The 22,936-nt window shown below is 41.4% G+C and overlaps 1 protein-coding gene across 1 annotated transcript; it reads right to left on the bottom strand.

Moving 5' to 3' along the window:
• Positions 1–29: 29 nt before the first annotated feature.
• LOC142850378 (lipase member M) lies at positions 30–18,182 on the bottom strand. Its single transcript, XM_075973861.1, has 9 exons — positions 17,882–18,182; positions 13,739–13,856; positions 10,689–10,887; positions 9,746–9,855; positions 7,234–7,370; positions 6,955–7,101; positions 5,179–5,250; positions 4,088–4,159; positions 30–1,709 (listed from the first exon to the last, which is right to left on the bottom strand). Exons 1-9 carry the CDS (start codon positions 18,026–18,028, stop codon positions 1,443–1,445), a joined length of 1,269 nt encoding a protein of 422 aa, XP_075829976.1. The 5' UTR covers positions 18,029–18,182; the 3' UTR covers positions 30–1,442.
• Positions 18,183–22,936: the final 4,754 nt, after the last annotated feature.

Here is a 22,936-nt window from a genome sequence, read left to right as displayed (position 1 = left end):
ATAGAAATAAATTACTCATTAGTGAATTTTGAAAATCCAGATGATCCAGGCATAGTTGTAGATATGGACTAAGGCACACTACACACTGCAGCCAAAACAGCTAGCAACGAAAGATTAACTCTCCTTGAATGCAAAAAGGATCAATAAAAACCCAATCTGGAAATGTTTACAGACCTATGTACAGACTCTGAGGGGACATGTAGAGTTCTGAGGTCTCTAAGGGACTAACGTCAGAGTCATCAGCACTAGACTAAGTTACCAAGTGATCTGGGGAGCCAGATGAGCTTCACCATCTAATACATGTTCTATGGATACCCATTTAGTCCCAACCTGCTGGGTACCTGCCGCAGGCACAATGGAGCTTTGACTTGTCTTCAGAGTAGACTGCCAAATGGTGTTCATAATTTACAACTTGCCATCTTTGAACTTTTGTGAAAATTAAAGCGTTTTCTAAGGACTTAAAACCAGATTCATGAATGAGTTGGGAGATTATCTATGAGTGATTCTGTTTTGATTAAAAGATAAAATATACAGCAATTTATTTCATTCTCCTCATGACATTTAATGTTTCTTCATAGCTTTCGTTTGGACCAGCTGGTCTCCTAATAGCAGCCGAAAATCCCAGTACTGACACACAGATATGCTCTATGAGATACATAATTTTTTATTGAAAAACTCATAAATATCCTACAAAATAATCGTTGCGATTCAGTTTAACTCTATTCTAAGGTTGTTTAGCTTAGATTCCACCTATACCATAATTTCATTTTTCTGTTGTTGTCCAAATAGCTTGGCTTCCTGAAGCACTACACTGTCTTTCTGGCAATAAGAAGACAATGTCCAGTTGACTTTATCCAAGCCAACAGTCCAAAGATTTACAATTTTAATCTATGTACCACTTCTTCCTTTTACTTTACCACACCAAAATTTAACTTACAGAAACAGAAATTAGTTCGGAAAGGGTGAATGATATAATGAATGTCTAGAAACTTTCTGTCGGTCAAGTAACGACTACCCTGCAAGATGGCAGAAGATCCTGAGCACCGGAAACCTATGTTCACCAACTTAGCGTCATCAACTGAAAAAGAAGGGCAAGCATCCGCTTTTGCATCCAACAAAGAAGCCTGAAGTTTTGTTTGGACAGGCAGGTCTTCTGGCATCCCCGCATCTCTGTCCTTCTGTGTAACTGATACAGCACATTTCCAAGCCCAGAAATTCCTTCAAAAAATCCTTCTCTTGTGACTCCGCCCACAACCAAGCAGAGATAGAGGGAGAAAGGAATTTGAGTCAAGAGAGAGCCAGCAGACAAAGAAGAGGCCCTGATGGAACTCCCCAGAGTCAACTGGTGCTGCGCTATCATGGGTGACTGCAGAAAGGATTCCAGAGCACTCCAGGATACACGCTATGTGATGCTGTTGCAAGGCTTGCCAACAGCAAGAGCTTCACAATGTGACCTTGCAGGTTCCCTGGGAATGGCTGGGTTCCCACTTCATCAGATGTATGATTTCATTGTACACACGGTGAGGGGCATCCAGCCCCCAGATGAAATCCACGTGAGCCCATTCAGGGATGTTCTTGTGGTAGATGAGGTTGGTCACTTCAGAAAGCAGTGTTTGCACGTCATCTGGGTTTGAAAGCCAGTCCTGACCTCCAGTCCACATTGCTGTGGGGACCATCATATCACGGACTTTGTACCTTATGGGAGTGGGCTAGATAAAAGAGAATAGTTTGAACTCCTCATAGTATTTTTAACATCTAAATTCATAGTTTCTATTTCAAGTAAACAGAATGCACATGTCCTGACTTGTGATGAAAAATGTGTATAGGAGTTAGAGTCACGTAGAACTCCGCTAAGAGCTTCTGTTCCAGGTCCAATTTTAAGGAAAACATGATTCAACTTTAGTGTCTTTATTGTGAAATAGAGATAACAGCTCTAAAACCTTACTAGATCCTGTGAGAAGGGATGCAACTTTGTTGTGTGTGTTTGGTGTGCATGAGCCCATCCCCATGCCTCTGTGTGTGTGTGCACATGTGCACATGTGTGTATGTATGTCTATAGGGATTTCTCTCAGGGTTTTATGCATGTTGAACACATGTTCTAAAGCTAAGCTGCACTGCAAACCCTATATTGTGTACTTTAGACGTTGAATAATGTGTAATTTTCTTATCAAACATTTTGTATGTAAATTTTCTTTTAAAATAATGTCCTTGTTAGTTACAGTTTATGGGACAAAATTGGAGACACTCCACTGAAAAGAAAAGGGATCCTGTTACCAAGGTCTGTGTATCCCCAACACAGTGCAGGTTCAGCTTCACTGAACCTCCCAGACCAGGAGAAACTACAGATCAGCCTCAGGCACTCAGCTGCTCTAAACTAAGGAGGGCATAATGTTAAATACCTGTCCCAACCCCATACCCAGCTTCACCCTAAATTATCCAAAGAAGTCTTCTTTATCCAGGGAACGTCTGCTCAGACAATGCTGGCAGACATTCCTGGCAGTCTTAGCCCTCAAGATCAGTCAACACTCAGAAATTGTAACAGAACCAGGGAGGCCGGCTTCTTAGCACAAAATCAACTGCAAGCCACAGTTTCAATCGTAGATAGCTCCTTTGTCTTCCAAGCAGAAGGACACTCTCTGGTGTGGTAATGCTCTTTCTCATCCGATGGGTAATAAGATACCCATAATACCCCACCTAGCTCTAGCTGACACCATCTGTGGCATCTTCCCACACATTTATTTTTCTTCCCTTCACTGCCATCTTCTCATGCCTTGTCTGCATTCATCATCAGCTCTAGAACTCGGCCTACCAAATCTTTATAAAAGAAAAACATCTTAGAACTTGAATGTTTTCTCTAAAGCCGTGGTTCTGAAGACAGTCAAGGGCAATCTCAAAAGAGGTAGTTGAAAAAAATGTGACTTAAATAAGGGCAACCCCACAGTTCATCCAATTTCCCAACATTTTAAATCTGGGTGGATTACCGCACTGGATGTTAAGTATAATGTGAGACCCCCAAAGAAGTAGTAGTCTGCGTATAAACAGTTTTTATATCTATATTTATGATAACCAGGGATCTTCAGTGAGACATTTCTACTTAAAAGAGCATACTCACTCAATTCTGATTCTCCACATTTCTATTTCATACTCCTGGTAATATAATACCATTTGTGTGTTTCTGTTGTATTTTAGATGAAAATTATATTCATTGAAAGTATAATCAGAAAGCACTTGTGTGTGTGCACACGTGTGTGTGTGTGTGTGTGTGTTGTATCTATCTGTGTATATGAGGCACTGTGTGCATGGGTGGAGGCCAGGGGAGCATGGGGCAGCTTGTCTACCACAGCTTGTCTTGTCTCCTTGAGACAGGGCTCTTACTGAACCTGGCATACACTATTTTCCTGGCTAAACTGACTGGTCAGTAAGCACCAGGAATCCCCCATCTTCAAACCTAATCCCCAACACTGAGATTATAGAGAGGCTTGGTCATGCCTGGCTTTTAATGTAAGTACTGAAATAACTCAGATCCTAATGTTTACACGGCAAGTACTCTTACCTGAGGACTATCTCCCCAGTCTGAAAAGGCATCTAAAGGATTGCATGTAGAATGGTTTCTATTTTACAGAGAGTAAGTCCTGAATCACGGCAGCCTACCCACAATCCCACGGGCTTGAGGTACAGAGTCATGCCAGACAGGAATCTCCATCTACTGCCTCAGGCTCTCCTTACTATGTCACATTACACCATCATAGCATCTCTATGTGCATGTTTGTTTGGGTCCTAAAAGGACCAGTTTACTATGCACTCATCCCTGCCTAACTCGACCCCATCTTGCTCCCAAGAAGCCGTGGTGCCTTGCTCTTGGGACAGGCTCAATGAAACAGGCCCCCCACTCCTTGCAGAAATGAAGAGGCTTCTGGGTAAGCTGTGCACTTTTCCATTTTCAGATGCAATTAGACGTGAACTATCATCTCTCCTGCTTGAATTTCTGTGTTTTCTTCCTATCTCTAGAATAACATGCTACTGCAACCCCCTTCTCACACGTTTCTGAAGGGTGATGTAATTAGCAGGTGGTATTTGACAGTCTTACTTGGTTGCATTTCTCCAGATTCTTGGTCTCACTTCCCCAGTCAAAGGCACGGAGTTCACCAGAATTCACTGCCTAGAATGAAAGAGAGGGGGGGTGCATTAAAAGGGAGAAATAGGTTATTTGAATGCTCACTCCATTCCATCTTCGGTTGTGAGAAAAGCAGAGAACAAAGCTCTTTGGGCTATTGTCTCACTCCACTCTGGTAGTCCTTTTAGAAGAGTGCAAAGCAAAACTCTGGCTCTTTTAGGGAGAAATATGGCGTGCAGCAGAGCTTTGCCATTGCATCTATTGCAGGAAGTGCGTCTCTGGTGTATCAGTGTGGATGGGTGTGTGGTACAATTCCAGATGCAATGGTAGGACTGCACACTGCACCTGTGCAATGCCTTGTGGATGGGAAACAGTGCCCAGAGCTTTTCTACAGACCTCCTCCTCCTCTTCCTCCTCCTCCTCCTCCTCCTCCTCCTCCTCCTCCTCCTCCTCCTCCTCCTCTTCCTCCTCCTCCTCCTCCCTCCCTCCTTCCTCCCTCCTTCCTCTCTTCCTCCTCCCTCTTTCCTTCCTCCCTCCTTCCTCTCTTCCTCATCCCTCCCTCCTCCCTCCCTCCCTTTCTTTTTTCTATTCTAACTCTACTCTCCATCTCTTTCTTTTTCCACGTGTGTGTGTGGGGGTGTGTGTGTGTGCACACCCACACCCACACACCCCTACCTTTCTCTCCTGAGACTGTAATGCTTACTACACCAAGAACTCCTGTGAAATTTTCTTTCTGCTGTTTGGCAAACCCTAACGTTTTTGTTCTGGCTTGACTGTGCTGCTCTGAAAGTCGAAAAGGCCAGTTAGAAACAGAACTTTTGCAACTTTGACTCTAGACAGAGAAGGGTCTCAGTTGAATCACACTGCTCTCAAGATACAGCAAAGGCAGGCTTAAGCCACTTTCTGCCCTTGCCTCCTATCACTGGGAATTTCAAATCAGTTCACATTTTAATATCAGTGGCCAGATTCTAACTCAGGATAAACAGAAACCTTCTGGATATACGATTATCCCAGACAAAATGTGCAAGGGTCCTTCCCCAGGGCTGCAAGCTGGACACTCTTACCTGGCTCCAGTGAAGAATATTCTGCACAGATGTCCCAGCAGGCGAATGGGCCACATAGACATTTGCTCGGCTCTGTAACAAAGCATAATGACTTTAAGGCCAGATGTCAGTCTTGTCAAGAACAAACCTCCATGGTGTCAGGCTAAGACATGGGAGCACCATTAAATCAGCAGCCATAATCTACTGAACAGAAAAATACGAGCGTGTACAGCAACTGCCACTGCCTTCCGGTAAAACCGTGTTGTTCATTGGAGAATGGGTTCTCAGTAAAAAGACCTTACAAGTTTCAGCCCTAGCACTGCAAAAATAGATCAAACACTAATGAATAAGTAACTTTACTAGAGAAATTTAGAATAAGGACTGGAGTCCTGGCCCTAGCTCTATTATTCGATTTTGCAGTGGATCTGGCAAGTTAGCTAAACCCTGAATTCAGTACATTAGCCTGGACAGTGGAGACATTAATAACACTTGTTTCTTGGGTGAGTCCCATCCATGTGTTGCTTGTATTAGTTAATGAATAAAGAAACTGCCTTGGCCTAATAGGTAGGCGGAAAAGACAGAACTGAATTCTGGGAGGAAGAAAGCCAAGAGGGAGAGGCACCCTGGAGCCGCCAAAATCAGACATGCCAAATCTTTCCTGGTAATCCACTGCCACGTGGCAATACATAGATTAATAAAAATGGACTAAATCAAGGTGTAAGAGTTAACCAATAAGATGTTAGACCTAATAGGCCAAACAGTGATTTAATGAACACAGTTTCTGTGTGGTTATTTTGTGGCTAAGCTAGCTGGGCAGCCGGGACAAACAAGTGGGCCCTCCTGCAACACTTGGGTTTATTGTCAGGAGCAATTTAAATTGGCACAGTAGTGATGCCTATTAAATGGTGCATATAATTATATATATATATATATTAATTATTTGTTTTCTTTCTTTAAAAAGACAATTTCTTAGGAATGAAGGGCATTATTCCAGTCATTGAGGATGCTACAGGCAGGGCAATCCTCCTTCGTCAGCTCTCCCTCCCGATGATCCATGCTGTGGCCAAAGGGTTCTTCATAATCATCTCTATATAACTAGTCCACCATTGCAAATCCTAGAGCAGAGGTTCTCAGCCTTCCTAACGCTGACACCCTTTAATACAGTTCTTCATGTTGTGGTGATTCGCAGCCATAAAATTATTTTGTTGCTACTTCATAGTTATTGTTATGAATCATAATCTAAATATCAGAATATCTGATATGTGACCTCTGTGGGGGATCATGACTGAAGGGCTGAGAATCGCTGTTCTAGAGACTCAACATCAGTTTGTTTTGAAATTACTTCATAGCCCCACTTTTTATCTATTTTCCCTTCCTTCTCTAGGAATTATCTCAAGAGTCACATCATCTTCAATTCATCCATGCTACAGAACTCGCTGGGTGATGCCACCTGAAGCTGTACCTAAGGCAAGCTGAAATTCCCATTTCTGTCACAGAAATGCAGATCAAAAGTCCTCACGTGGAGGGCAGAGATGAATAATGTCAGGTTGATTGTCTTCCTGCTTCCTGGTGACTTTTCTCCATGCATTTATTTCCTGTAGGTTTTCAACCATTGCCTGTGATCTGTCAAGTTAGAGTCTGGCAATGCAAGCTTGCCCAACACTTTCTTACAATTAGGAAATCGCAAATTACATGCTGCACACACCATGTCTCCAACCCTTGGCTGGCGTTAGCTCATCTTCAAGGACTGAGACTAAGAACTCTCAACTTGGCTTAGGAAATGAAGCTCCTACTCACCATGTTCATATTGTTCGTGTTGAATCCCCCCAGAAGTAATATGATGTTGCTGCAGATTTGGTCAAGAATCATCTGGCCACAAAGGTAGATAAAGAGCTGTCTGAAAAATCTAGTCTGGTACAGAAATTCTTGTCTGCCAAATAATCCCTGTAAAGATCAGAGATGAAATAATGTCCGTGGCAACATACCCAGGAACAAAAACGGCCTCCATTTAATATGCATTTTAAGAAACTGGGCTGAAAGATTTCCCTGCAGACAGACAGCTGAGCTGTCACATACCTTGATCATCATATCTGGCAGCAGCAGAAATTTGGTGCCAGGACTTTTTGCATATTTAACAGTGGCTATAGGGGCTAAGGCAAAATACATTTTGATTTTATGAGCTAGCTCTGGCATCGTGGAAAATGCAATAAAGCCTGGAAGAGAGAAAAATTAATCACTGTGGGTATGGAATGCCCAAGAACTCATAAAATGTACATTTTGCTTTTGTCAAAATCTTCTAATAATTATGTGTGACCATGTCTCAACCTTTTCTGTTGCACTTGTAGGATTCAGGGATGTAATGTGTGTATGGGGTGCGGGGGAGGGGGGAGGGTGTGTGCTCAGTGCGAAAACTCTAGTGTTTCACATGACACCTTTCATATTTGTATTTAGGTAGTGTGTTTTCAATGAGTTAAATTGTTCAGTGTGTACATCCAGAGTAGAAAGAGCATTTTTCCCCAAATACTGTTATTTATCGAAGACCTCTGCTGAATCTATGGAAGAGAAATGTTGTCCCATGAAATCATGTATATATGCACATTTGAAATAATGTATGTATGCGAATTCTGTATTTAGGCTGATGTCTCCAGGTTGAGGGATGGGATAGGAAAAAGTCAACTTGTGACCTCTGTTCAGTTCCCAGAAACTGAATGGGTTGGAGAGAAGACAGAATCTTTCTATATAGTCCTGATTGGTTTGCTAACTGTAACAAAGGCAAGCACAAGAGAGACTTGCTACCCTCTCTCGCTCGCTCAGCTGTGCTCTGGGTACAAATGGCCTATCCTGAACAGATTTATTTTTGACCAGATTAGACCTCCTCTCAAATGTTAAGATCTGAGAACCCTAAACGACCTCTCCAGGAAAACTTCTCATCATGCAAAGCAAGTTCGAGGTTTTTATTTGGACAGCCCCATGGTTTACCATTAGACTAATGCATGCTTTCTTGTCATTCCTCTCAAAACAGCATCTAGCCTTGCCATTGGCACCTCTGCCTTCGTAAAGGGAGGACAGAAAAGTAAATGACCTTTGTATTCATTGGGAAAAATTGTAGCTAGTGAAAAGACAAGTTTGGTGACACCATTTATGATCAATGAGAACGTTCTCAGAAAGGGACCACCTGGAGAGTCAATACCCACAGCCAGAGTGACCGCACGGTCTACTGGCATCGTGGTATATTGCTGAGTTAAGACAACAGCAAGAATCCTATGAGTTAAGCTAGCGCTGAGTGAGGTCTATGAGCTTGAGTTCATAATGCTTTAGTAGGATAGCAGGCTTCAAAGGAATCCATGTGGGTTCCTTGACAGATTGGATTTAGTAATCCTCAGTGGTTGTGAAGATAGAAGTGAGACTCTTGTAGGAGCTGAGGAGTGTGTGTGTGTGTGTGTGTGTGTGTGTGCACGTGTACTTCCCATTCAATGTGTTGTCCTCACGGCATGTTAGTTATTTGACATGCATAAGTGCAGATATTGGCTTAGTGGTTCACCGTTAAGTCCTACTTCTTTCATTCATCTAGAAAATGGGGATATGATTTTTTTTCCAAAAATTCTTGTTCAGAGATGAAGCAAAATGATGCATTTCTAAGGACAAGCAGTTAGTAAACTTTCTTATAAGGCAATTATCATTATTACAAAAGGCTAAAATATTACAAAGATGGTATTGAAACCACTTAGCTTCATCTTTCTAAAGAGTATAACCCTGTCTTGGTAGTTAGACACAGCTTCCCTGACTAAAAAAAATAAAAATAAAAAATATCTTTTTCCCTAGAAAAACTGTAATTCTGCTCTCAACCCAGATTTAGCCTTAGGAAAAAACAAAACAAAAAGAGACCTGATGAGTCCCAGGTTTGAAACCCTTTTTTTTTTTGTTACACAGCTCTTCCTCCTGGTGCAAGCCTAATAGTGTTTTCTCATTGATTTGGGTCTGATGAGACCAGAACAGTCACCATCCCCACGTCCCCTCTTGTTCTGAGGGACTGTCAGGTACGTCTCTCACAAATTCACTCAAAGCATTACATACTAACAGGAAGAGAGGAACTTGAGGTAATACCGTCAGTTCTGTTTGTCCCTCGATGAGAGAGGCCAACTTTGAACTCAAGACTTCATGCCCTGAACAGCACTGAACACATTCATTGAGTGTATACCAGGACGACACACTTCTATTACAACTGTGTTGTAGACAAAATACTGGCCTTCGCAGAGCTAACATACATTATTGTATTAAGTAGTCCAATTAGAATACCCTTAAGAGAGAATTTTTATCTCCATTTTGCGGAAGATGAAATTGAGACCAGCATGATTAAAGAATTTGCTTTGGGATATCATCTAAAGCATGGCAGAGACGGCATTTGCATGCATACCATTGCTCTTTCTGCCACATCCCAGGCCTCCTTCAGTTCAGCCTCTGTTCCCTGAAGCTTTTAGAGCCACTGAAGAGGAGAAGGCCAGGTGAGGGGAGGAACTGACTGAGCCCAGCCACAGTTTTGGTCACAGGCTCATACTTCTGCAGATACAAACCTTTCCTGGGAACCTACCCATGGTGGTGCCTTGTGAGTAGCCAACATAATAGATCTTTTTCTGCCCTGTTTTCTGTAAGATAAAGTTTATCACAGCGGGAAGGTCAAACCTAGCCATTTCATCATAACTACAAGAGGGAAAAAGCAAAGTTAGATGACAATTATGATACAAACAGAGCACAGTCAAAATCACTCACTTCCCATGCCCAGGTTCTGCCAACAAGGGCCCTAGTGTCAGCTCTGCTAGCTTCTTCCTGCGCTCCTCATAACCCTCAAAATGGACTTGTTCCAAACCTGTAGTGACACTGTGAGGCCACACACTGATAGAAAGGTCATTCTCTCTAGATACTATAATAGAGTGATGATTATTAAATCATTTTGGACACACAAGCCACCTCCTAATGTGAGAAGTGTTCTACCCCATAAGCAGAACCGCACAGAGAGATGCAGATTTCTTTGTAGGACAGATACTGGAAGTGGAACAGAACTCTTGTCTGATGAAGTGGATAAGAACGGGTTGAATATCAGTGGTAAGTGAGGACCTTAGGAACTTGAGTGAAGTTATGAGAGACACTAGTTAAGTTGGTGGCATAAGAAGATTAATACATCCCCATTTAATGACACTTGGTCTCCTCTCCTGAAGATATCAGCCATGTTGACACATAGGAGGGAGTTAATCCTAGATACTCACTCCCACAAAAATAAACTTACAATTTTCTCATTCCAGTTTCAACCATCTGACACCAGCCACTGTTCTCACCCCACTGTTAGCCAGACCTTGGGAAACCCATTCTTCTCCATTCTTACCCAAAGCATCACAAGATAGGTAAAAAAGAAAAACCCGGGGAAATATCAAGTTGGGATTTTGGTGATACAACTAAATGAGCTATCCAAATGCTACAAGTCATGATTCTTTACCCAGTTCTTCCAGGCCACCTGTAGCCTCAAAGTTTTCTTGTACCTGAAAGCCCAGAACTCATCTTGATCTATAGAGAGAGTCTTGTGTTTCCGAGACCAGGTATTTCCCCTGCTGTTTCCCATCCACACATCAAAGCCAGCATCCGCCAGAATGAAACCGAGGCTGTTGTTGGGCAGGTTGGAAATCCAGTTGCTAGCATCCCCAAGAAGGCCATGCTGCAGTAGCACCACTGGCCTGGATCCTGCAGACAGGAGAAAATTTCAACTGGGGTGAAATGTTCTCTGTTCTTCTTGCTTTCTCTACAAACAAGGACTTGCATGCCAGAAATCTATGTGCAGATCTTTCTTTTGCCGCTTACTAGTTGGATTATCTTTAGACTTGTTAAAGCTATTTTGTGTTTTAATTTCTTTACCACCAGAAAGCAGGTTTTTTTTGATATAAATAAATAAGATACAGCATAGGGAACAGGCAGCATACTGCCTATCAAAGGAACTTTAATTACAGCACTGTTAGTATTAGGTCCTCAGAAAATATCTGGGCTGTTTCAGAAGAAATAATGACGAGCACACATACATACACACACACACACACACACACACACACACACACACACACACACACACACACACACACACACACACACACACACACACATATCATGGTCTAAGGCTACTACATGTAAAAAGGACCCTCGTTTCAGAAAAATGTGCCTCTCGGAATAAAGATATAAGCAGGGTGTGGTGGCATACACATGCAATACCAGGACGGAGGCAGTATCCACAGGATTCAGGTGGATTATGATTTTGAGGTCAGTCAGGGCAACATATCAAGACACTGTCAAAACCTAAATAAATAATTGTTATCAATTACAGCCCATTAGGAAGTAAAGGGAACTGTACAAATATCAGCCACTAGGGGGCTGTATTGCACACCAACTGGGCAAAAAGGCTTTTTCAATGCTTGACCCTTGGAGGGGTGCCCATGTTCTCTTCCATACTGATCAATCAATACAGTCACTTGACTGGAAGAACCAAGCCTGTAGGATTCGTGGAACTTAGTGAAAAGTCTGTTCCTCGGGTATTCATTTATTTGCACATTTCGTTCCCTCATGTCACAAATAAACTTCTCAGCACCTAGCTGAGTCTCAGTATCGTGTTAGCTGTTGCCCAGCCCTTGAATGAAATAGAGGTCCCTGCTTTCATTGAGTTTCCACTCTGGTAGAGGAGAAAATAACCTGTTTAGAAAGTAGCTACCGTATGGAATGTCTTTCGGCATTATGAGGGAAAGTATGAGGGAGAGAGGCCGGATGTTAACAGCTGGTTTGAGGCTGCATTCTGACTAAGGTGGTCAGGGAACAAGAAGGGTCTTGGAAAGCTGCAAAGACAGAATTGTAAGTTCAAAGGCAGTGGGGTGGAACCCAAGTAGAGCCGCATCAGGTTAAACATGTGGTAAATAGGCTGTCATTTTCAAAAGGCTATCCCAGGACAAATTGGGATAAACAGAATTCTGGACTTTTACATCAAAGACCAATAATGATTGCCCAGTATTTGTTAAGAACATGTTGGTTTTTTCTTTCTCTTTTGGCTTTTTTGGGGACCTGCCACCCAGCTTCCAAGTAAATTGTACACGGAGTCTTACTATTACTTACAATGTACGGCTTGACTTATTTCTAGCGAGCTTTTCTTAGCTTAAATTATCCCCTCTACCTTTTGCCTCCGGACTTTTATCTTTCTCTTACTTCTGTGTACCTTACTTTCACTTTTATTCCATGGTTGGCCGTGTAACTGGGTGGCTGGTTCCTAGTGTCTTCCTTTCCTTGTTCTTGCGCCTTCCTCTTTTCTCTCTTTTTTTCCTTTCATTTAATCTCTCCTCCTGGCAGCTCACTTATCCCTCTTCTGCCTAGCTATTGGCTATTCAGCTCTTTTTTTTAGACCAATAAGGTGTTTTAGACAGGTACAGTAGCACATTTTTACAGAGTTAAACAAATACAGCATAAAAGAATACAATTACATCCCTAAAACAAGTGTTCTACAGCATAAATACATGTAACAACACATCCTAAAATAATATTCCATAACAATCATGGGCTGCACTCTAATGACTATGTTGTTTTATATAATATATAAAACAGGCGTTAGAATGGAATTTCTGGTGTGGTGTGTGACAGACTTATAATGAAAATGACGCGAGAGACCAAGAAAATGAAGCACGTGGTATCACAGCAGGCAGACAGAGAGGACCTGAGAAGGTATATTTTGGCACCCATGACAAGCAATGTAGCTGCTGTTTAGAAAATAAAAGGCATGGAGACCAGTGGGAACCTGTACGCACATACTTTGTTGATGAGAATGAAAGTTTAAAAGCGGTATCCACTGAGAATCTCATAGAAAAACAAAACTAAGCAACTGACAAACACACGCTGAAAATTAAATCGGTGTGCCTAGACCCTGGCTCCTCCTCCTTCGTGGAAAAGGCGGCAACCTCATACATATCTGAAATACTCTTTGGGTGAGGAATATATTGCACACTGTCGAGCTTCCGACGCTTGATTGGAGCTTTCATTCTTTATTGATATGGTTGATATGGGATCATCAGGGAACGTTCTAGAATTTCTATGTAGGAGGGATTTGGAGATAGATTAAGTGTCAGAAGGTGTTTTTAACTTTTAAAAATCCATTAAAATTGATTTTTTGAAGACTTTGTTTTGTTCTGTTTGTGGGTTTTACTATCTGTCTATCTATCTATCATCTATCTATCTATCTATCTATCTATCTATCTATCTATCTATCTATCTATCTATCTATCTATCTATCATCTATCGTGGTGTGACTGAACCCAGGGCCCCACAAATGCTTGTCATGTGTTCTACCCCTAATCTCCCTCTCTAGATCAAAGATAATTTTGAAAAGAAAACATGTCTGAGATAGTTGAATATGGGTATGGATGGGATGTAATATGATATGGGGGAACTGATATTATCTTTTAGCCTAACCAAGAGACCTCAGACTGACTGCCCTAAGAACCAAATTTAATTCTACATATCAAGAAAGTCTGGGCTGCAAGAAGATTATCCTACTGGGGTGATACCATACCTTCCTTTTTGAATTGTGTCAGTCCTTGAGGGATTCTGTTCACAGAAAGGATATACCCGTCTTCAGTTACAACTTCATACTCCTCACTGGGATAACCCTTGTGTTTGATGATTTCACTCTATGGGAAAGAAACAAAAACCTTACAGTTGGTTTACCGTTCAGCTCTACGTGGTCACTGTCCCAAGGTCTCAAGAGTAAGAGTGGCTTCTCTGGTGTTGCAAGATCCTTATCGGTCGCTTTCATTTGTTTTTACATTTTTCAGTACTGGTGATCAAACCTGGGGCCTCACACACTAGGCAAGTGTTCTACCACTGAACTGTACCCCATCTCTCTCACTTCTTTGCTGTTCATGTGGAGACTGAACAGATCATGGCTTTCAGTAGTCAAGGGCAACTCTGTCAATCTCCCCTGGCACCTTCTAGGAAGGCAGAGCATGGCTATAGAATTCACTGTATTGGGAGCTCTGAAGCTACATCCCAGTAATCTTGTTTCCAAAAGGTCTTCACAGAGTTCTGTTTGAAAAATACTGAACCAGAACACGGATTCCAAAGCCTGAATGTATCTCAGAACCATTCAGGGCCATTGAACATATGGAATCTTAGGCTCAGGACAGGTTAGAAATCAGGCCGTTGTTCTGCAATGCACGTCTGTTCTGGGAGGTGTCTTGGGGACATTCCTGAGCCCCACAGTCTTTCAGACTCTTTCAGCTTTAAATTTACAGGCAGTAATTCTTAAGCTTTTAGACAGAAAGCCCTCCTTGGATTTGGGGAAAACTATAAAAGTGTTATACATAAGATTTTTTGGCATGCAATTTCAAGATTCTCAAACTCCTTCAAGCCTAGACTGGATCTCTGGCATTGTTTTTTTTTTTTTAAATTCATCTTGCATACATTGCATCCCAACTGCTGTTTCTCTCTTTACACTCTTCTTAGTTCCTTTCCCCCAACTTTTTTTCCCCTAGATCCACTTCTCCTCCATTTCCCTTCAGAAAAAGAGCGAGCCTCCTAGAATGTCAAGGTAAACTTGGCCTATCAAGATGCAGTAAGACTAGGCATTGAAATTTCCATCAAGTTTCAGATGCTGAAGAAGCTGCTTGTTCTGGAGACTATCCTTCAAGAGTTGCTGTTGGGGTCAGCTTGGGGAGATAAGATACACACATGAAATGTTTGAGAGCTTCTGAGAAAGCTTATGTAATATAGGGGTGGGCAGGTGATGTGTCAATGACTGGGGGATGTGAGGGAAGGAAGGCAGAGAGGGATTCTGACCAGGGAGAAATCCATGAACAAGACCAGATAGGCAAAATTTTGTGGAAGATAGAGAATTTGAGTTTGTCTAAGACTGAATAGGTACTACCTAAGAGAAACTAGGAGGTAGATTTTAGGGACATGGGCATCTTAGGGAAAAAAAAGGATTATATGTTAGTAAACACTGTTAAGAGATGGTCAACAGGCTGTATTTGGCAGGAGAACTTACACAGGATAATATTAAAACATAAATTTGTTTACATAAAAATACACATCCAAGATATTCAAAGATGTCTTAGCAATCATTTTCCCTTTTTGTTTTGTGGTAAGGTCTCTTTCTCTATGTAACCCTGGATGTTCTTGTTATGCAGTCTTGGCTGGTCTTGAAAGCACAGAGATCCATTTGCTTCTGCATTTTGAGTGTTGGGATTAAAAGTATATACCACCATGCTTGACTGCATAGCCATTTTGGAGTTATATCTATCAACGTGTATGTACATACATACATGTGTGTGTGATATTAGCATGAACAATATATATGTATTTTGAGTCAGAGACTCACTGTAGAGTCCAAGCTGGGCTTGAGCTTGGACTGCTTCTGCCCTCCTAAGTGTAAATTAAAAATTCTAACCCATATTTAATATTTAAATTTCAACATAATTATCTATTTTAAAATTTTGCCTGAAGGAAAAAATCAGTAATATGAATTAAAACATTACTTTAAAAATGTTTACCAATTTTGTTTGTTTTGTGTGTGTGTATGTGTCTTGCTATATTGTGGGGTAAGAGTTCCCTCTGTTTCCCCTAGAAGCTTGTGACTGCAGGTGTGTGCCACTATACCCAGCTATAAGAGTTCTTAATAGACATCTTGCATGTGAATTATGCTTCAAAGCCTGTGTGCTCTCTGAGAATCCCACCTGAAAGAAACAGGCACACCACAAAGTAGAATGTGATACAGAAAATTGAATAATGTTCTTTTTTAAAAGCTTGGGAAATTCTTCATGGTGTATATTGTTAATAAAAAAGTGTTGGGAAATGGCAAATTGTATGCGATGTTCCTTAGTCTTCTCAGAAAATTCATAAATTTACAAGAAGATTACAGGACACAACAAAGCTGTTGGGGTTAGCTTGGTGTATGAATGTGTTAACACATTAATCGTTATTGGCTCTGAAGTTCTTAGGTTTTGTACAGGAGAATCATACTGCTCTTATAACAAAAATACTAAGATTTAAAAGTCAACTCACGATAAGTTACTCTTATCTTGAATATGGCTTGAATATGGCATGTTTTCAGCTGCTCCAGTTCCTCAACATGCCAACCTCTTCGCCAGCAACCCCCCTCCTCCTATTTATTCTTCTGGCTTCAGGCAACAAAACGTTTCCCCAAAGTCTGGGTTAGTTTTCTCTATTTTAAGCTTTTCTCCATTGGATCTCAGCCTTGCGATGAGTAATTGAGAGTTTGCCTTTTGTGCTGGATTGTCAGCTCAGTCAAGCCAGGGCGTCTGATTTTCTGGGATTTCTCTGAGGCCTCGGTGCATAGCCCAACTTCAGGCACCCGCAATGGGGGACCCCAGCTCTTTCCAGAGATCCTGACAGGCTGGAGCTCCTGGGCATGTGCAGTGGTTGGTCCAGGAAGGCAATCTCTGTCAAAGAGACTCCCCAGATGCTGGAGAACTTTGTGTAGGTCTTTCAGGATTCCTGAAGATCAGCAGGAATGTACTGGGAGGGCAAACATGAGGTAACCAGTAGGATGGTGGAAAGAAGCCGAATACCTGCACTCTGTCGACTCAGAGTGTCTCTACAGTGTAAGCTTTAGAAACTATAATAGCAGATGATGGTGATGAAGCCTGACAGTCCCGTGGGGATTCACGAAAAAACAAAACAACAACAACAAAAACTTTCTACTCCTTCAATATAGGCTGCACTAGAAGAAAAGAACATTTGTATAGAAAGAGTTTTCAGTCCCCAAATATTAAGTTTCCTCTCTTAATGGAAATATCAGGTGAGGCCAAGGAGCATCCAGCACAGTCATCTCACTCATCTGGAAGTCGACTCTCCACCCTGTCACATGGTAGGGTTTATTGCGTAGTAGTTATAATTATAGTCCTGTGTCTAGGTGAGCCTGAATTTAAATTGCAGGTCTACCAAGTAGCAGCGGTGGGGCTCGTTTAACTTGTTTAAATGCCTCTTTGATCTTAGTGCCCCGATTTGAACAGTACAGATAATCGTATCTTCAGGACAGAGCACTTAAAATGAAATTGTATCTCTACCATTTTTATTTCAATATCGCCTATGGAATAAATGCACTATAATAAATATACAGCGATCATGTACTGTAAACCAACTATGGGTTTGAGAATACACACAGAAATTCTCCAGAAGACTTTGAAGAGATGTGCTGTTCTCTGTGCATCGTCCTCCCACATCTCCTCTAACACAATCAGGGACCTCTCGTTGCTATTTGACAGAGTTAGCATCCAGAGCAGGATGTAAGGAGAAGCTACTAGAAGCAGATGCTCTCACAGCAAGAGGTCAGGGACAAAGCAGCAAAGAAAACAAAGACAGAATGAAAATCATCAAGGGTCTAAGACAGGTCACACATGTTTTGGTTCTTTCCTTGTTTATTGGGTGAATATGAGAATTTAAGGAAAAATTAAGTTGTTCTTAAAGCCCGAAGAGATTAAGTCATTCACCCCAAATCACTGAATTTGATTGGGAACCCCAAGACCTACTGCTAGCTAGTTTAGCTTTCTTCCAGTTCAGTGTGTTATTTTTCACCATACTGTTCTAGCATAAAACATCTCAACACATGAAAATACATAGCATGCAGCTACAGCACAGATGCAAACGCTAACACAGAGCTCTTCATTTCCCCCAAACATGAAAAACCCCAACTTACAACATTCATGAATGCTTCCGGATCCGCAGCTTTTGTTGGCATATGTCCCGAGTTCACATTTCTTTGGAGTAAATAAGCCACCAGGATCAGAAGCCATATCTCCACTCTGTGTGAAACAGTCCATGCTCTTGACAAGATTTCTGACATGGTCCAACATCTGCATTTGCTTTGTTCCTAAGGCTGTGACAACCACATCTGGAGTCAGGGGAAGGACCTGGAGGTTTAAAACATCTTTTGTGTGTTTTCCAGCGGCAAAAATCTGAAGCAGATAAAGCAGGTTTGGGAATAGGAACGAAACAACATGTGTAGGCTGCAAACATTGCTTAGAATGTCACAATCCCATCTGGCTCCTCCTGCTCCTCCCTCACTCATCTTGTAAACACCAATCCTTCCGCTTCTAGGTGTGTCCAACTTTCCTTATTGCAACTGGGAGTTTCATGCATGCTCTATATAGTTCACAAACACTTGTTGGTCATCGCCATGTAAGAAGGGCCACAGGAAGCACCTCCCCCTTATGCTTAGTTCTTATCTTTGATGAATAGCAAGTCATGGAGCCTGCAGAACACACTGCAAGTTTCTGTATCTGCCTATGCTGGCCTCAATCATCACTGTCCTGTAACTGAAGATCCAACGCAGGACTAATTACTTTTATTTGAAATGCCAGAAACTTTAAGAACATTTCTAATTTTTAGTGCTGGGTGGAAATATTAACTATAAGAAAACAGTCTATGTTTAGCCGTTTCTCTCAAGTTTAATACATATATACCAAATTTTAAATTTGGCTTGTAGTTACTCGTTATTGTTGACAGTGATAGCTAGTAATTAAATCACCTGAAGTTACCCAAATAATGAGTGGCACCTAGTTATTTTTATGAGCTACGTGTCCTAGTTCAGCAGACTGTGAGATAATATGAGAGCAGCTCCAGGACCTGCTATTAATTGAGCATGCCGAGAAGGAAGATTTATTAGCTTAAGTAAAGACTGTGCTTCAAGTTAATAAAAAAAATATACTAAGGTAACTTCTCTAATTTAACATCAAGTCTTCAGCTTTAACAGCAGCCACACCCATTTGTGGACTCTGGGAATGTAGTGGGGGAAGAAGCCAAAGGTAAAGCTGGAAAGACGACTCTGTAGGACCGCGTCTGCCTGCATGACTCATCCTTCCCCATCCTTACAGGCTGGGTAGGCGCGAAGAGGCAAGCCCTGGGTCTTTGTCTGGGTTTGCCTGAGCGTTTGTCCACAGTAGTGTTGATTGCTACACGTTAGAGAGGAGGGATCTGACCCAATTGGAAAACGCAAGAATGAAGAACTGTCGCCCCAACACTCCACATCCTCTCCATGGAATGCACTGAGCTGGCTCTAAAGTTGTGCAAAACGAGATCCCAGAAGAGAATTTTACCTCCCATGGCTGACATTATAGGGTTTTTAAAATGCTGTATCACCTAAATACAGCATTTTAGGTGTAGCGTTTAGGGTAGGAGGTGGCTTTCATTTTCATTTCAAGATTAAATGATTGCATTATGAAGCTAGATTGTGGAGACACCACAAGTAAAACTTAGCTATTGGGACTGGGGAGATTCCTCAGTGGTGAAGTGCGTATTCTGCTCTTGTAGAGGACCTAAACTCAGTCCTCAGTACAGAGGTCCCGTGGCCTATAATTGCCTGCAGCTCCAGCTCCAGGGGATCTGCCATCTTTTGGTCTTAGCGGGCACCTTACCCAATGCTCAGCATCTGTGTCTGCACACACTCACACACATGTGCACGGGGATGCACATTATTAAACATAAAAAACAGGAGCTAGCAAATATCATTTCGAGTGAGGTAACCCAGACCCAGAAAGACAATTATCACATGTACTCGTTCATAAGTGGTTTTTAAACATAAAGCAAAGAAAACCAGCCCACAAATCACAATCCCAGAGAGCCTAAAAAAATGAGGACCCTTAAAGAGACATACATAGATCTAATCCTCATGGGAAGTAGAGAAAGACAAGATCTCCTGAGCAAATTGGGAGCATGGGGACCTTGGGAGAGGGTTGCAGGGGAGGTGAGAGGCAGGGAGGGGAGCAGAGAAAAATGTAGAGCTCAATAAAAATAAAGTAAAAAACATAAAAAATAAATCTTTAAAAAAAACTAGATATCTTAATTCACTGTTTAATATTACGGCACTATGGAAAGTCCCCTCAGTGTGTCCTTCCACATGAAAGGATGGAGTCAGATAACTCTGCCATGCTGTGTGAATTGCTTCTCATTACCAGGGGAAAACTGAACCCAGGAGCCTGTGAATGCTAGGCAGTGTAAGTTGTTTCTTCGGGTTCTGGATTTAAAATGAGTTTCTTATACGTTTAAAATATACAAGCCGGGGCTGGAGAGATGGCTCAGAGGTTAAGAGCATTGCTTGCTCTTTCAAAGGTCCTGAGTTCAATTCCCAGCAACCACGTGGTGGCTCACAACCATCTGTAATGAGGTCTGGTGCCCTCTTCTGGCCTGCAGGCATACTTACAGACAGAATATTGTATACATAATAAATAAATATTAAAAAAAAGAAAATTAGTTAAAAAAATATACAAGCCATGCATATTTGCTTCAACATGTTCAACTAAGCCAATTCTTACCTTTGAATAGTACGTTTCTGCTTTCTGTAGAGACTAACGACAGTTTCTTTCAGGCAAGAAACTGACTGAAAAACAAAGCAAAAGAAAAACCCCTCAACCTTCTGGTTTTCTTAGTGAGTGTACAAAATTTCCTCTAGCTATTCTGTCTATTTAGCTCAGGCTAGAGGGCTCTCATATCAGTGTTCAATTGACTTTTATTAAAGTGATTCTTCCAGCTATTACAAGTAACCATGAAACTAGTTGGGTATTTGACAAGGAAGCAATTTGACTGATACATGGTCATAGTTCTTGCATCACCTGAATCCGAATGACTTACGGATCAAATGACTAAGATGTTTGTGTTGAGTCAAACTCACAGCCCACTGCTTTGAACACGGGTCACTTCTCAGGAGACACTGAGGCACTCAGGCAAATGGGCAAGGCTCATCTGTCCCCTGTTTTGTCAGACATGCCTGTACGGGCATAGTTCCCACGGACATTTCCATTCTCTTCTCCGCGGTACCAATCAGTGCGCCATGTTTTTTCCTAGACTCTGTTGCAGTAAGGAGGTATTAGGAACCATTCCATAGTCCCCAAATAGGCAGCTTCATCTCTGCATCCTAGCGTTGATCTTGGAGTCTATTCACCTGCTGTCTTAGTTTAGTTCTCCCTTCCCATAGGCCAGCTTCTAAAAGCATCATTATTTAAGCACTGTTCAGGACACAGTAATTAATTCAGGTTTTGGAGTCATCTAACCAATGTCAATGCTTGCTTCATAGATGGCTTTGGGACATGTTCCCACGGTCCCTGAGCCTCATTGTCCTCATTTCCAAGATGTGACAGTAATGGTGCCTTCTCCTAAGGCTGCCAGGAGGATTACATCAGACAGCAAGAGAACTTGATACACAACAAGCACCCAGTAGTTTTGTTTCATGCAGGTTTGAAGGTTTGTGCTGCCTGGTGGCTGTTTTCCCACTCTCTGTCCCAATGCTTCTAAGATAAAGTCATATTTCTCCATCAGTTTGTGGTACTAGGACACCTCTGATGGAGAGAACAGCAGTCACGTTTCCCCTATACATTGATTAAATTGTGTTTTCTGGCTCCCTCCTTTCCTAGACCAGTGATCTTAGTCAGTTACTCAATCTTTCACAGTCAGAGACCATCTGACGTTTAACGATGCAGTGAGGACCAGGGTAGCCAGATAAGGCAGGAGCCAACTATTTAGAGGGATTTACAGAGTGGCCTGGCCTTTCTCTTTTACCCATCTTCATTTTAGCTTTCTGTTATGTTTGTTTGCTTGTTTGTTTTTTGAGACAAAGTCTCCCGTGGTCTTGGTTGGGCTGGAACTACTAGTTTTCTTCTTCAACCTCCCCAGCACTGGAGCTACAGAGGTGTGTCACCACGCTTGATCTCTCTCCTTTTTTCCTAAAGGAATCTGTGATACAAACATAAGCATGGTTTGTTACCTTTGTCAATTTATTTGTAATTTGTGACTAGACTTAAGTCACAGTATTTTAGAACCCAAATCACAGATTCCAGAAGCCGTTTACTCCAGCATGCTACTTCATTTCCTTATTTAAATTATATAATTTAGTAAAAGTTATAGACTGCATATTTCTGTAAAGCTTTGACCACCATGATGTGCTTAGATTGAGATGTGCATATTTTTCCCTGGAATTAATTTTCATTAACAAATTTGGTATATATTTTCAGGGCATTTTATGTGTATTTTGTGTATGTGATAAAATATCATCATAGGACAGATTTATAGTCAGAGAACACTGGGTAATAAGTATGTATAGTCTATATCCTGTACGATCCTGTCAAATTGTTCTCTGAAAGATTGGTAGAAACATGACCATGACCCCACCCTTCCTTCAGCAGATGAATGTTTCAAAAGTCCCTTTAATTTTGTCAGTCTTGTGGGTCAATACCTCATGGTGATTTTGCTTTCATTTTCATGAGCTACAGTCATAGACTATGTGTTTTAATATATTTCAAATATTGAGTGTCCCTTTGTGGATTGCCTTTTGAGTTACTAAACTTACATTTTAATGTTTCAAAGAGCCTTTTCCTTATTATAGATATTGATCTTCACTTTGTTGCAAGTTAGTTAACACATTTGCTTTCTCTTTTTAAACTTTGGCTTGTGATGTGTAGTTATTTCATAAGTATTTCGTTATGCATCTTTCAAAGTTAAGTGACTCAAAGTTTTCCCTTCTAGGATCTCTGTCTCACTCACATTGGTCTTTTTCATCCCAAGGTTAAATTCTCTGCTTTATATATTTTTAATATTTTCACAGAAGTTTTTCATTTGATTCTAGGCCAATTAAAATTTTCTTTTCAATATAGAGTGGTATTGAATCTGACTTTATTTTTTCTAGCTTGTCATTAATTTTACAGATATCACATTCTAAGACTTTTCTGATTTCTCTGGGATGAAAGTCACCAGTATGTCCTCA

Source organism: Microtus pennsylvanicus, chromosome 5 (genome assembly GCF_037038515.1).
Source record: "Microtus pennsylvanicus isolate mMicPen1 chromosome 5, mMicPen1.hap1, whole genome shotgun sequence".
Lineage (NCBI taxonomy): Eukaryota > Metazoa > Chordata > Mammalia > Rodentia > Cricetidae > Microtus > Microtus pennsylvanicus.
The sequence above is the reverse complement of the archived record's forward strand: the minus strand, read 5'-3'. Positions and strand labels throughout refer to the sequence as shown.